Source organism: Mirounga leonina, unplaced genomic scaffold (assembly GCF_011800145.1).
Source record: "Mirounga leonina isolate KUSES-001 unplaced genomic scaffold, KU_Mleo_1.0 Mir_165, whole genome shotgun sequence".
NCBI lineage: Eukaryota > Metazoa > Chordata > Mammalia > Carnivora > Phocidae > Mirounga > Mirounga leonina.
The window spans coordinates 48,247,959-48,263,259 of NW_023270415.1; the positions used below are offsets into that span (position 1 = coordinate 48,247,959).

General features: G+C 45.0%; 1 protein-coding gene across 6 annotated transcripts in view; it reads right to left on the bottom strand.

The window, feature by feature from the left end:
* The window catches only part of UBR5 (ubiquitin protein ligase E3 component n-recognin 5), a 137,248-nt gene extending 123,344 nt beyond the window's left edge, over positions 1–13,904 (bottom strand). For 2 of the 6 annotated variants that reach the window (XR_004680524.1, XM_035011669.1), the window contains exon 1: positions 13,792–13,901. Coding sequence is in view for 4 of the 6 variants with exons in the window: in XM_035011669.1 (XP_034867560.1) it covers positions 13,792–13,853 (62 nt within the window). In the remaining 2 variants the exon portion in view is untranslated. Of the gene's footprint in view, positions 1–13,791 lie in introns of all 6 variants that reach the window. The other 4 variants (XM_035011670.1, XM_035011667.1, XR_004680523.1 and 1 more) reach the window with 3 other exon arrangements.
* Positions 13,905–15,301: the final 1,397 nt, after the last annotated feature.

A 15,301-nucleotide genomic window follows, 5' to 3' on the forward strand; every position in this document is an offset into this window, starting at 1 on the left:
GGGTCCCTGGATCGAACCCTGCGACAGGCTCCCTGCTCAGCAGGAAGGTGTGCTTCTCCCTCTCCCTCTGCTGCTCCCTCCTGCTTGTGCGCGCTCTCTCTCTCACGCTCTCTCTCAAATAAATAAACAAAATCTTTAAAAAGAAAAAAAAGGGGCGCCTGGGTGGCTCAGTCATTAAGCGTTTGATCCCAGGGTCCTGGGATCGAGTCCCGCATCGGGCTCCCTGCTCAGCGGGAAGCCTGCCTCTCCCTCTCCCATTCCCCCTGCTTGTGTTCCCTGTCTCACTGTGTCTCTCTCTGTCAAATAAATAAATAAAATCTTTAAAAAAAATAAAAAGCTGAGTTAGTGCAGAGTCTAGTCTTTGCCACTTAACTAATCACTTGGGCCCCCCTGCCCTCAATTTCCTCAGCTGTAAAATATGAAAAACCCTAAAATCCCCCTTAGGTGTAAAACTCTGAACATCTCCAAAATGACTCAGCAGTCACTGTCAAGTAGACTAGTAGGCTACTCAAGTTAAAAACTAACGTCAACTATTACAGACTAATGTACAAAATGATAATAGGTATCTTGAAAAATTGAACAAATTCCTGATGAGCACCTGACAGTACTGGGACCTACTAAATAGCCTTCCAAAAAGAACAGTCTCAACTCACTGGAAACCAAAGGGGAACGAAAACTCCCAATCCCAGGAGACGTTACATTGTCAATGTGCTTTTGCTTTATCACCCCTTACTTCAAATAAGCTTTCGCCACATGGAAACTTCCCCATTAAGTTTACATGGAAAATATAATTAAAAGATAATATAACTGCACTGAATTCATTCGTGTCAAGTTAAATACATTGGTTCTCACAGTTTAAAATATTTTAAAAAGATATATAAGAGTTAGGATGGTTTTTAAGAGCTCCCCTCCACTTAACCCACCAAGGTGGTAAGAATTTACAAGTCCACTGCTTTTACATACCTATTAGAATGAGTACAAAAAGGAAGAAGAGCAGGTCTAAGGCAGGAAATAAAAATTAAATCTTAAAGTGGCAAAGCTGAGGAACATAACATCAACTACGGCTCATAAAACAGTATGTACAGCCCTACAGTTCACAGAGACTCCAAGCGGAAATGAACTTTCAGACATCAAACACATCCCCCCATCTTACAAATGAGTAAACTAAGACTCACTGCAGGGAAATGACTTGCCCAAGACTACACAACTAGTTAGCAAAAGGACCAAGCCTCCTGACACCGAGTCCAGTGGCTTTTTAATTCTCACAGCTCTTCCCATCAGGACCCATCTATGGTACATAAAATCCTAAAGATACACAGTTACACACTCAAATTCTGTAGAAATTTTAATACTTGATATTGAATGTCAGTGTCATAAAACAAACCTGAAGACAGATGAAAACTTAGTACAAAACTTAAAGGAATTAAGCAGATACATCTAAATTCAGATATGTATTTAAGTAATCTCTAAACCCAAATTGGGGCTCAAACTCATGACCCCGGGATCAAAAGTTGAATGCTCAAAAAAAAAAAAACAAAAACAAAAGCTGGATGTTCTATAGACTGAGCCAGCCAGGTGCCCCCACATATTTTTGACTATTTCATCTCACCTTGGGGTCTTAAATCTAATGTGAAATTCCATATCCATCAAAACAGTTCTTTCCCATGAATGCCTATACCACAAATAATCCTGAAATATTTCTGGCAGAGTACTATATAAAATTAAGTATCTTATTTTATTTATTAAGGGGGGGAGGGGCAGAGGGAAAGAGAGAATCTCAAGAAGGCTCCACACCCAGCTCAGAGCTGGATGCAGAGTGGCGCTCGCTCGATTTCACAACCCTGAGATCAGGACCTGAGCCGAAATCAAGAGTAGGATGCTTAACCACCCAGGTGCCCCTGAAATTAAGTATTTTAAATGAAGACAATAACAATGAAGGAATCAGAGGACACTCAGTCTCACATTTAAGGGTCTCTCTCCTGGTAGTATTCAAGGTGATCACAGGATCAATCCCAGCCTGTGCAACACGAGTGAGCAGAAAGGAGTATAGACTCCCCATATAAGCTCTTCAAGTATCCCCTCTCCCTTCCTTGCCAACTCCAACAATATGTCAGTCTAAGCATTAGGAAGAAGCAACCTGTTTTCACACCCCGCTGAGACCTATCTTCTTGTCTGATGCCTGGACAGTACCTTTCGCAAACAAAAAGCAAAGGAACAAAAACAAACAAACAACAACAACAAAAAAAACCCCACTGTCCATATGTAAACTGCTCTCACACACTACACTGTTCTCACACAACACATTATCACATAACTCTGATTATCAATATCACCCCCTGGTGAAGCCCTGACTGCTGACAGTATCTTCCATGTCTCTAAAAGAAAATTCATCACACTCAAGAGAACAGAAATAAGAGAATGAACCAGTCTCCACTCCCTGCAAAACCCTGTCTTCAAAGCCCTTCATAAGCACCAGGTTTAATCATCAGGTCCGTCTTCCCTGTCATTTATATTATCTAGTAGCACTTAATTCCCTATTACCTGTTTGCCTCTCCTGTAAAATGCATGCCCCATGAGGGCAGAGGCCATCATCTTTGTATCCCAATGTATATAATTTAGTTGGCAAAAGTTACTGAATTGAGTAAAAGAGTAAAAATTTATTCTCCCACTTTCTTTGTTCATTTTCCATCATCGATGAAATTTAAGTGAAAGAAATCATAGACAACCACAGACAGAGTTCCTTCTCCCACTGAACCATTCTACAATATAAAAATCCTTTCCTTAGCACAATCCCAAGAGCATAGAAACTGAGCAGAGAAAACCTACATGATCCGGCCCAATTCATTCACTTACCAATAATAGCTGTACCACTGACTCATGGTCACATAGCCAACTAGCGTCAGATACAAAAAAAAAACCAAATCCCTGACCTCTCCCCCTCCCCCTCCCTCTGACTTCCTCCAATTTAGATCCCACTCACCATCATGTCAAAGACCGAATGACTAAAAACTTACTCACTACCTAGAATATATCTCATCAATTCAAACTCATCTAAGAATACCAAGTCTTCTCTAAATTTGTGTCTTCTAATCTATGTTATCTTAGCAGAGAAATAAGCAATTTTCAAAAATGCACATGGGGAAATGCTCCTTTAAATCTCTAGCACTTTGCAAGGATGTCAAAAATACTTGGTAAAGTCCACAATAGCCAAACTGTGGGGAGAGCCAGGATGTCCATCGACAGATGAATGGATGAAGAGGATGTGGTATATATGCGCAATGGAATATTATGCAGCCATCAAAAGGAATGAGATCTTGCCATTTGCAACGACGTGGATGGAACTGGAGGGTATTATGTTGAGTAAGTGGGTCAAGCAGAGAAAGACATGTATCATGTGATCTCACTGATATGAGGAATTCTTGGTCGCAGGAAACAAACTGAGTGTTGTTGGAGTGGGGGTTGGGGTGGGAGGGATGGGGGGACTGGGTGATAGACACTGGGGAGGGTGTGTGCTCTGGTAGGCGCTGTGAATTGTGCAAGACTGTTGAATCTCAGATCTGTACCTCTGAAACAAATAATGCAATATATGTTAAGGAAAAAAAAAAGAAGAAGAAGAAGGTAGCGGGAGGGGAAGAATGAAGCGGGGGAAATAGGAGGGGTAGACGAACCATGAGAGACGATGGACTCTGAAAAACAAACAGGGTTCTAGAGGGGAGGGGGGTGGGAGGATGGGTTAGCCTGGTGGTGGGTATTGAGGAGGGCACATTCTGCATGGAGCACTGGGTGTTATGCACAAACAATGAATCATGGAACACTTCATCTAAAACTAATGTTGTAATGTATGGGGATTAACATAAGAATAAAAAAAAAAAAAAAATACTTGGTAAAATCAAGATGTTACCATTAGGGTAAGCCAGATTATGGGGACACAGGCCCTCTGCACTATTTTTGCAACTACTTGTGAGTCTATAATTATTTCAAAGTAAACAGTTAAAAAAAAAAAATACATGGCACACCCACTTGATGCCGCTCCCTGGGCCCACTAATCTATCACTTCACTATTCTCCAAACTTGCCCAACGAGGCAGAAAATGTTCCAACTGCCTCTCAACCCAAAGTTCCAGAAAGGGTTGGTGCAAGAGATTCGTGAATCACAGCTGGTGCAACAAGTGAAACCCACTCCTGGGCTAGCACAATGTTTGAGGGTGAGAAGCACACAAACGTTTACTGAATAAGGAAAACTAATCTAACACAGTTTTCCAACTCAGAGCTGACAACACATGGCAAATATTTGTACAGGCTAAACTCCACTACCTCTTGCACCAGTCTTTCAAAGTTTGCTAGTGGTCTGGATCAGCTTCACTCCCCCGGCTGGACTGTAACCCTATGAGTACTGACGTGTGTTATTAAAAAGCTACCCTCTCAGTGTCTTAAGAGTTCTAGGGAGGGGCGCCTGGGTGGCTCAGTCGTTAAGCGTCTGCCTTCGGCTCAGGTCATGATCCCAGGGTCCTGGGATCGAGTCCCACGTCGGGCTTCCGGCTCGGCGGGAAGCCTGCTTCTCCCTCTCCCACTCTCCCTGCTTGTGTTCCCTCTCTAGCTGTGTCTCTCTCTGTCAAATAAATAAATAAAATGTTTTTTAAAAAAAAGAGTTCTAGGGAGGACCTAATATTTATGTAACTTTACTCAAACTTTTAAAATTTCATTTGTAGAAAAAACCAAAATTACTCTAGCCTCGAGGAGCAGGAAAACACTCTATTCTCAAGCCAACAGCCTATATAGAACCTGTAGTTTAAGGGGGAGAGGAAGTCTGGGGCCAGTGAGGCCCTGGCAAGCACAGCTCTATCTGCTGTCATCAATTATTTTAATTGTAATACAAAGGAATGTGAACAGGGCTTTTATACAGTAATCCTTAAGCTTTTGTGTGCCTGATGATGGTGGTCCATTCAGACACTATGAGAAGTACTACTTTAAATCATAGAACCTCTTAAATCAGAAAAGCCACAGTAAATGTTTTTACTACAATTTGGTTAGGTTATGTTACTCTTATAAAAATTCAGTGTTGTCAGAAAAAGTCCATTCCAAAGAAAAAACAAATGGTTTAAACATACCACGCCCAAGAACCAATGCTATCACCCCTGAAGAATGTCCTAGAATTCACCAAAGAATGATCAAATCTTCATGAAAGCTGAAAAAGCTTTTTACATTTCCAAAAGTCTTCTGAGAATCTAGAGGCCCTGGAGAAGAAAAGAAAAAGACCAACTGCCCTAGCCCCTCCACTCAAGAGAGTTTTGTGAAACCAGAAACATTCTGGAATGGTATGGGGTGGCTGCTAACCACATATGACTCCTGTCTCTGGATGCAGGTGTGGCGCACATTCTTCAGTAGCTTCCAGCTCTCCGAAGTGGTAGAAAGATGAGCAGCTGCTGCCAGCAAAATCAGCCCACATGTCATCGCTGCCCTACAGACCACGGGCTGCCAAGCTGCCCAACGGAAGATACCGGTCCTGGTTCTGGATCGCTTCAGAAGTGACAGAAACCTAACAGGGAATCAGGAGGAACATGTGGCAGTAATTTGGATTCATCCCTTGCGTGCGACTGCAGGAGGCAGAGAAAAAGTAGTTCTATACCCGCCCCCCCAGAAGACCAACCACAGAAAGGAGAGAGCACACGGTCCACAGCATCAAAGTACTCACTCCTGCTCAATTATTCTCCATCTACATACAATAATCACAACACCTGATAAGAAGAAAAACACAATCACCATTTAAGGAAAACAACAAGGGATTTCTGATAGGAGTGAAGACCAGGTTAAACACCATTAGAAATAAAAGCATGCTAAGAGAATTGAACGTTTAAACTAAATATGCCACACAATTTAAGAAAAATCACTTGATTGGTGCTTCTTTTAAAGACGATGTAGGGGGCGCCTGGGTGGCTCAGTTGGTTAAGCGGCTGCCTTTGGCTCAGGTCATGATCCTGGAGTCCCGGGATCGAGTCCCGCATCGGGCTCCCTGCCCGGCAGGGAGCCTGGTTCTCCCTCTGACCCTCCCCCCTCTCATGTGCTCTCTCTCTCATTCTCTCTCTCTCAAATAAAGAAATAAATAAATCTTTAAAAAAATAAATAAAGACAATGTAGGGTTTCTATATGCAGATGATGATACAGAACAATAAATGGACTAGTTCAAATTACTTCTGGACAAGAAACAAAGCCATTCCTACAGTAGAAGAAAATAGATGTTGAACTGCAAAACCCAATACCCCTCCCCGAAACGCCTTTCAGAGAACCTGGTTTTCATCGTTTAGACATTAAAATAACCCTACCATATTGTCTCGGCTTTCTTTTTTTTTTTCCCAAAGATTTTATTTATTCATTTGTCAGAGAGCGAGCGCGCACACGCACAAGCACACGCACAAGCAGGGGGAGCGGCAGGTAGAGGCAGAGGGAGAAGCAGACTCCCCGCTGAGCAAGGAGCCTGATGCGGGATTCGATTCTGGAATCCCGGGATCACGACCTGATCTGAAGGCAGACGCTCAACCAACTGAGCGACCCAGGCGTCCCTGTCTCTGCTTTCTTAACTTTCCTCACATTAACTTCCTAATCTCAAATCTGGCCTTTTCTTCCTTAAGGTTTAAGCCACCCATCATCCTCCACTTCTCACATCATAGCAAGCAGACTATCAGAGAAAATCTCAGACGAATCTCCACCATACCCCTAAGTAAGAGGGTGTGGGAGCCACTCACACAAAGGCCATCTATGGAGTTTCAGATCAGCTGTGAGGAAGACCTAGTATCTTAGTTCACATAAAGATCTGGAACACCTTGTCACCTGTATTTGGAAACAGCAGATTCATGCTGGAGCACAGCTAATTTCTTGAAACGGTAGGTTCTCAACACTTTTTCTTCTGGATCACAAAAAAATGGAGCCTGAACTGATGGGGAAAGGAAATAAAAATCTATCCATTCATTCAGTCCACACTGCTTCCTACACTGGACACTGTCGTATCTCTATATGCAATCTAGAATACCATCAACACTAATGGATTCTAAAATATCATCACTTCATGTATACAAATTTTTTAAATTAACACATAAATTTGCTGTCAAGAAAAATATAGATTTCTTATAAATAGCTATTTCGTATGAAAAATACTGTAACATATTAAAGTCAAGAGAAGTTTCAAGGATATAAAACTATACCCAGGATGATCACAACTATTATAAAAACAAGCAAAAATATCCAGGTACAGAAAGTGACTAGAAAGCCACAAAATGTTAACAGGGGTCGCACTATTAAACTTTTTAAATTGATCTTCTGTATTTTCCAGATCTTTTCCAAGAATGTTGTTTTTTTTTTTAAAGATTTTATTTATTTTTTTGACAGAGAGAGAGACATAGCGAGAGCAGGAACACAAGCAGGGGGAGTGGGAGAGGGAGAAGCAGGCTTCCCGCAGAGCAGGGAGCCCGATGTAGGACTCGATCCCAGGACGCTGGGACCATGACCTGAGCCGAAGGCAGACGCTTAACAACTGAGCCACCCAGGCACCCCTATAAATTGCTTGTTATAAAAAACATTCTGGGGTGTCTGGGTGGCTCAGTTGTTAAGCGTCTGCCTTCGGCTCAGGTCATGGTCCCAGCGTCCTGGGATCGAGTCCTACATCGGGCTCCCTGCTCTGCGGGAAGCCTGCTTCTCCCTCTCCCACTCCCCTTTTGTTTGTGTTCCCTCTCTCGCTGTCTCTGTCAAAAGGATAAATAAAATTAGAAAAAAATAAACCAATAATTCATAATCACAGTGAGCTAGGAGAGGCTGTTTTCATTTGCTCAGAACGCCAAGGTGGCAAAATGACAGAAAAAGAGACCACAAATGGAGTTTGTTTTCTTAATTAGAAGTAGATACGATAGGGCGCCTGGGTGGCTCAGATGGTTAGGCGTCTGCCTTCGGCTCAGGTCATGATCTCAGGGTCCTGGGATCGAGTCCCGCATCGGGCTCCCTGCTCCTTGGGAGCCTGCTTCTCCCTCTGCCTTTCTCTCGCTCTGTCTCTCATGAATAAAAAAAAAAAAAAAAAAGAAGTAGATATGATAAAAGTGGGGGAAAGAAGACGCAAGTACATTCTCCCGCAACATAATACTGCTTCCTTCAATACACCCCATAGGAGCTACTGAAGTGTAATTATTTTTTAAAGATTTTATTTTTTTAAGTATTCTCTATACCCAACGTGAGGCTCAAACTTCTAATCCAGAGATCAACTGTCGCATGCTCCACCGACTGAGCCAGCCCGGCGTCCCTACTGCAGTGCAATCTGACGCAGCCTTCAGTGATTCCACTTTCCTTTAGAGACCAGTTCCTAAATAACCTAACTGCTAGGGAAAAATCCTTATTTCTTAAAATTCACCCCATTATTCCTAGTTGCACTTCCGTGTACTGCGTAATTTCCTTCACAAGTGTTCACTCCTAAGCCTATAATTTAGTCCCTGATTTCCTGATTTATAAAACTGATATGCTTTGTTTTGATTTTCAATTTTTTGTTTGGCTATTTCATACCCTGTCTTTAAGCTTTTACTTTCCTTAATCAGCTTCATTTAGTCATTTCAGTTAAACTTGCCTGTACCTTTCCAGTACAGTCCTCTAGTATTACTGTGCCTGGGTAACAATCTCAATAATCAGTGAGATTTCCCTCTGGTTTGGTGATGTGATGCTCTATCCCACACAGACTAATACTTGTGTTTTTTGGTGTAGCATACTGAAATTTCAGGCAGCTTTCCACTATTATAACATCTACCCACCACAACCTTGGTTCAGCTCCATGTAATCCCTGGCATGTGTTCAGGCGCCTACTTAGAGGGCAAGGATATCATCCCTGAATCTTTAAAACCCAACAGTTCCTAATAAAAATCAGGACCACTTACTGAATGCCATGCCCCATGCAAAAAAGCACTTTCTACATCATTGTTGTCCAACAGAACTTTCAGTGACGGCACTGACATGTTATCTGCGCTGTCCTATATGGTGGCCACTAACTACATGTGGCTACAGAGCACCTGAAATGTAGCTAGTGTTGCCAAGGAACTGACTTGTTAATTTTAATGTTAAATAGTCACATTATGAAACTAACAACTTATATTGCTGGAATTTTTCTTCATAAAAGTCATCTACATTTATTTTTACATCTGTATATATTCAAGATAAGCTAGGACAGAGTTTCTCAACCCCAGCACAACTAGAATTTTGGACAGGATAATTCTTTTCGTGTGGGAGCTGTACTATGCATTGTAGGACGTTTAGCAGCTTCCCTGGCCTCTATCCACTAGAGGCCAGTAGCAATGCTCCCGCTGTGACAATCAAAAACGTATCTCCAAACACTGCCAAATATACCCGGGGGCGGGGGAAAACACGACACAAAACTGCACCCAGTTGAGAACCACTGATCTAAGACTAAGTATGGATTCTGCACTCAATGGTAAGGATATTCTAGAGCAATCTCTTTGATTTCCTGCTTTTTGATTTGAAAATCAGACAACACATAAAAGCAGTCAAAAGTAACCATCTCTTCATATTTTCCACATGACCCACATTATAATATTTGTGTTTTCCTACCCACTATCTCAGTTGTTCCCTACCAACCTTGAGATGGGTACTACGCCTGATTTAGAGATGGGGAGGGGGAGCAGGGGGAAGACAAGGGAGTAAGGCTCTAAGTGGTTAAATGACTCGCCTACCAGCACATAGTAAGTAACAGGAATGAGACAAACCCAGATTTAGATATTCAAAATTTCTAACTCCTCTCTATATTATCTTACCTGGTAGCCTTACAGTACCTAAAGGGGAAGCTCCTCAGAGAAAAAACCTTTTGATACGACAATCTCAACCCAGACTGTTTGACTGCACAACACATTACAATGCCAAAAAGCAAAGCTCACAGGAAAATTCCACATAAAGACACTGAGACCTGGTTCCTATTGTAACCAACCTGCACCATGAGGAATAATTCAGGACAGGGACAAGTCACGGCATACCCACATCACCTTAAAAAGGCCTCTCTTAGGCCAGTTCTAGGAAAGGGTTAAGAGGGTCAGGCCCCTGACAAAAGGCCTAAGTGGAAGGAGGAGGTGAGGGGAAGAAGAAATCAAAACTCTAAGACAGGTGGCTGATCTAAGGCTGCCATGCCTCAAAAGGCAACGAAATCTCTGAACACAGGCCATGTGGAACAGTGGAAAGAGACCTGGACCGGGGGGAGGGGAGGGAGACCATCATGTGGACCTAATCTGTCAGTAGCTCACTGTGTACCCCTGGATAAATTCCACAAAGCTCCGGGCCTGTTATTTTCGACTCATTAGTGAAAAGACTGGTCTACAGGACTTCTCTGGCACTTTCCAGATCTTAGTGAGTAGGCACTTCCAGCTCTTCCCGTGTTCTTGATATCCTTTTGCTGTTTCTCGGAGACAATGATTCAAGCAGGAACATAGTACTAACTCAAGAAATTCACTAGAAAGAAAATCAAAATGTCACAAAAGTATCTGAGCAGGGATGGTTTCAATTCAACACAGTGAATATTTGCACAGGGCCAGCCACTCAGCACTAAGGACCTTTTAATCACTCTGGGAAGCCACAACCAACATCCTAGGCTCTCTGAATTCCTCTCCTCTGCCCTAGCCACCCCCACCTATATTCATCAACTGCATTCATTATTTGGTCTCCCAGGGCAATGATTAAAGATTCTAACCCAATATACAAAGATTATTACAGAATTAGCAAGTCTGAAAACACAAAGAAAAAAAACACAAACTTTTTTCACAGAGTATATTTTAGATATTTGAGACATCACACCATTACACTCAACAAAATATCTGACTTTTAACAGGATGTGGCTATTTTATTTATTTTTTTTTAAGATTTTATTTATTTGACAGAGAGAGAGACAGCGAGAGAGGGAACACAAGCAGAGGGACTGGGAGAGGGAGACGCAGGCTTCCCGCGGAGCAGGGAGCCCGATGTGGGGCTTGATTCCAGGACCCTGGGATCATGACCCGAGCCGAAGGCAGACGCCTAACGACTGAGCCACCCAGGCGCCCCAGGATGTGGCTATTTTAAAAAGAAAACTTATTTGGAGAAGAAAATATTGATGTTTTGAGGCCCCCTATATTTTCTTTAACTCACCAATTTATTTGCAATACCATACTGCCTGTCCAATCTTACTGCTTTTCATGTAAAGAATAAAGTCTATTTATTTACACCATTTTTCATCCAAAAATATCATTTATTATTTCATTCCTGGCACAGACACATTTCTCATATAAAAGTCAAGCTATAGTGGCACACCCTTTTCGACTACCAAAACTTACTAAAACTTGGTAAAGTTTTTATCTGAAGATGAAAATATTCTGGGCTTCTTGTTCCATTTAAAAGGCTCCAGAAAGCCAGTCTGTTTTATAAACAGATTTTTGTCAAGCAATGCAGCAATAGGTTGAGCCTGTAACTCTGCAATGAGGTATGCAAAAAGGATCTTTCCCTTTGAAGGGGAGACACAGAACAGCTCCACCGTAAGTCAGCTACATCAAAACAGGGTGCATGGCTGTCTCAAATGCTGTCCTCACAAATCTCAACAGACCATTCTTTACTGCTACCAGCTCAACTGTTATGTCCCCAAAATTTTACCTACAGTACTTTCTATTTTCTCAAATATCTGCCACCTCGATACACACATTTTATAATATGAATCAGACCCACTTCTGTTTCATAAAAACTCATGATGGTTTAAATATTCTTAATATTGTGTACTGACACCACAGGAATCAAAACCAAAACTGATTACTTGTTTACATTAGGAATGAAAAAAACGTAGCTTAAAAAAGGATACATTTCCTGTAAATTCCCCAGACTAACTGAAGTAAAAGGAATGTTCAAAAATGAATCAAAGTGCCCAAGACAACTTGCAAAATAGGTTTTGGCATACACAGTCAATTGAGTAAGCTAGTCGGGATTCTTGGTATATATAAAGTAGGACTAATATAGAAAACATGGCCACCTCTCTCCTGCCTGGTGCAATTTTGTAAGTTACACTAAAAGCACCACCAACTTGGTTCTATGAATGACAGTAGAGCTATCCTCACTAATAGCCTAGTTCCAAAATTTACAAAAACAAAACAAAACAAAAACCTTATTAAATCTCAGAGATCTCTAATGAGATAAAAATCAGAGTAAGGATCACCTAACAAAATGTTAAAATAAAACGTCTTTCAGTATTTTCAGAAAGTTATTTCAAAAGTTTCACGAACGTGTTAAATACAATATAGCTACAGCAAAGATTAGACAAATCTGAACCCACTGCCACAAACCAAGCGGCCAGCTTTCGGATTGAGAAGCTGTCCGCCCCACCTGAGGCGGTTAAATACTCGGAGACCGAGGCCAATATCTTAGCAGCAAGTTAGGCCTCTTCCTCCCTCCGGGAAGCGCATGACAAACGGCGTCATGCAACTTATGTCACCCGGTCACTTAGCAAAAATCGTATCTAACTTCTAAACTTGGGTCCCAATGGCCATTTACACTCAAAAGAAATAGAAAGCAGCTATATCATTGGGGGAGAGGGAGGCTTAAAATGCCCCACTTTGTGGCCCCGTAAATATTCAGCCCATCATTAGATCGGAGTCCTAAATTCTAAGACTTACTTTAATGGAGGCCTCCCTCAACCTTCTCCGAGTCTGTTTTGCAACAGTGAAGGAACTTTTCCTGCTTTATCTTAGTTCCCTGAGAGCATGCGGCCCTGCAATTCAATATCCTAAACTGGCAGGGAACGGTGGAGGAGGCAAAGGGAGGAATCCACAGCCAAAATAGCCTTCTTATTAAAGACAAAAAAAAAATCATAATTCCTCCTCCGCCCATAGCAAACCCATCCCAGAAATTTACAGCTTGTTAAGAAAGCAGCATTGCGAACTGCAAACGTAAGAGTTTTCCTTTGACTCTACGCACGGTTTTCAGCTGTCAAATTACAACTCAGGAAAACACTATCATTAGAATAAAAAAGGAAACAAAAAAGCTCCCACCATAAGGGCTGGGAGAAGGAGCTTACCAGCCCCGTTTCGGAAGGAGAGCAAAGGGAATCCAATCCACTTCCCCACCCCCGCCTGAATTCATCCCCTCCCGGGCAGGCAAACCTCACTGCAGGAGCTCAAATTTAATAATAATAACAATAATCATGGCGCTTCCCCCCCCCCCCCATGCGATCTGCCGGGAATCAGCCTCCCCCTCTCCTGGGATCTCCAGGCTTGGCAGGTCCAGACCACCCCACCGGACACAGCTCCCGGGGGCCCGGGCCAGTCCAGTCTACCCCAGGGCCCCTCGCCCCGCTTCTCCTCTTCCCTCTCTTTTTACCTCCACCATCCCCCATCCGCATTGTCTGTCTCAATTCAACTTTGACTAATATGGATTCCTCGGGCCTGGGCCGGGTGGTAATTACAGCCCGCCCCCCCCCCCGAGAGCCGGATTCCCCCCCCCACCATCTCCGCCGAGTTCAACGCGGCTCCTCGGAGGGAGACGGGTGGGGGGGGGGGAGGAAAGAGGTTGCAGCGCGCTTTCCCGTCTACACCGCGGGCACCGTCTACACCGCGCTCCCCCCGCGACCCCGGACCCCCGGGACCAGAAGTTTGCCCCGGAAGGGGCCTAGCCGGGGGCAGTGAGGACCCCCCCCCTCGCTGGCCGGCCGGCGCGTAAACACGGGCGCCCGCCCCGACGCGGCCCCGTGGGGGAGGGGAGGGCGGGGAGGCGCCCCTCCCCCCGCCCGCCCGCCCGCCGGCCCTATTACCTGTCATTGAGCTGGTCCTCGGTGCCCGGCAGCGGGTGAACCACGAAATGGATGGACGTCATGGTGCTTCCTTCTCGTCCTCCTCCCGAGGACGGCCCCCTCCCGCTCTCGCCCACCCACCCCCGAGCCCCCTTCCCCTCCCCAAAACCCACTGCCGCCGCCGCCGCCTCCCAGTCCCCAAATGGAGGGAAGCAAATGCGCAGGGGCCGCCGCCGCCTCCCTGCCGGGCGTGTGTCCGCGGCCCGGCGGCCCGGCGGGGCGGGCAGGGGCGGATCAACACGCCACCCGCTCCCCCCGGCGACAGCGCGCAGGAGTGCGAGGCCGGCGGCCGGACCCGGGGCGCGCCGCCGCCAGCGGCGGCCGGGCGTCGGGAGAGGGGGCGACTGGGGAGGGAGGAGAGGGGCGGGCTGCGGGGACGGTGTGGTCCCGGCGGCGGACGGGGTCCGGACTAGGGAGGTGGGGAGGGAGATGAGCCCGCACCGCGCGTCACTGGCGAGAAGCCGCCGCCACCGCCAGCACCGCCGCCGCCATCTTCACTTCTGCCCCAGTTTCTCCGTCTCGCAGGCTCCGCTCCCGAGCGGCGGGGGAGGGGCGAACGGGAGGAGGAGAAGGAGGGAGGAGACCGGCGGGCGGGGGCACGGCTGCGAGGGGGCGGGGCTCCGGGAAACGGGCGGTAAGGCCCTTTCGATTGGGCGGCTCAACGTTGTCGGGCCACGGCGCTGTAAGGCGCGTGCGGATTGGTCCGTTCGGCCCCGAGCCCAGCCCCCCGGGGGGTGGGATAGCTCCCGAGTGAGTGTTCCGGAGAGCACGTGTTAGGGAAGGAGGAGGCGGAGGGGAGCCCGCTGGGGCGGGGAAGAAGTCTGGGAGGGAGGCTAAGTGTGTGTCCCCGGGGAGGTGGGAAGGAAGAGGGGCTCCTGCGCTTCTCGCTCTGATTTCCTTGGGGCAGCCCTAATTATTTTGCGGATCTTTAGGGGGTTTCTGTTGTTTCTTGCCCTTCATCCGCAGTTATATTTAAAGTGGAAGTGCAAAATCAGTTAAGGGGCGAGAAATACACAGCCTTTCATTGGAGAAGTAAGGTAGTTATGTAAGGACCTTTCCAGAAGGTCCTAGAGTAGGATCAGAGAGCTGACTTTGCAGCAACTTCTTTAATCACCCTACTCTTCCCCCATGTCCCCAGCAACACCATCATCTAACCGCACAAAGACCAAATGTGGAAATTTCCACTAATTTCCTGATTTAAATGATTCATGGGGTTTTTTAACTACTTTTAAATGAAAGATGATATATCTCTTCTACAAAGGCGTTCTTCAACTCATGATCAGTGGGATCAACACGGCAAATTTTTGAATGGATCTTTTTTCTAAGGAACTCCTTTTTTCTAGGGAACCAGTTCATAGCTTTCTTCTCAAAGGCTTCCATGGCTCCTTCGAAAAAACCAAGTACCCCTTTCAAGGCAAAGAGTGAAAACTAAGCTGCTTCTCCAGTTTGTGTGGATGTTTGTTAAATCAGG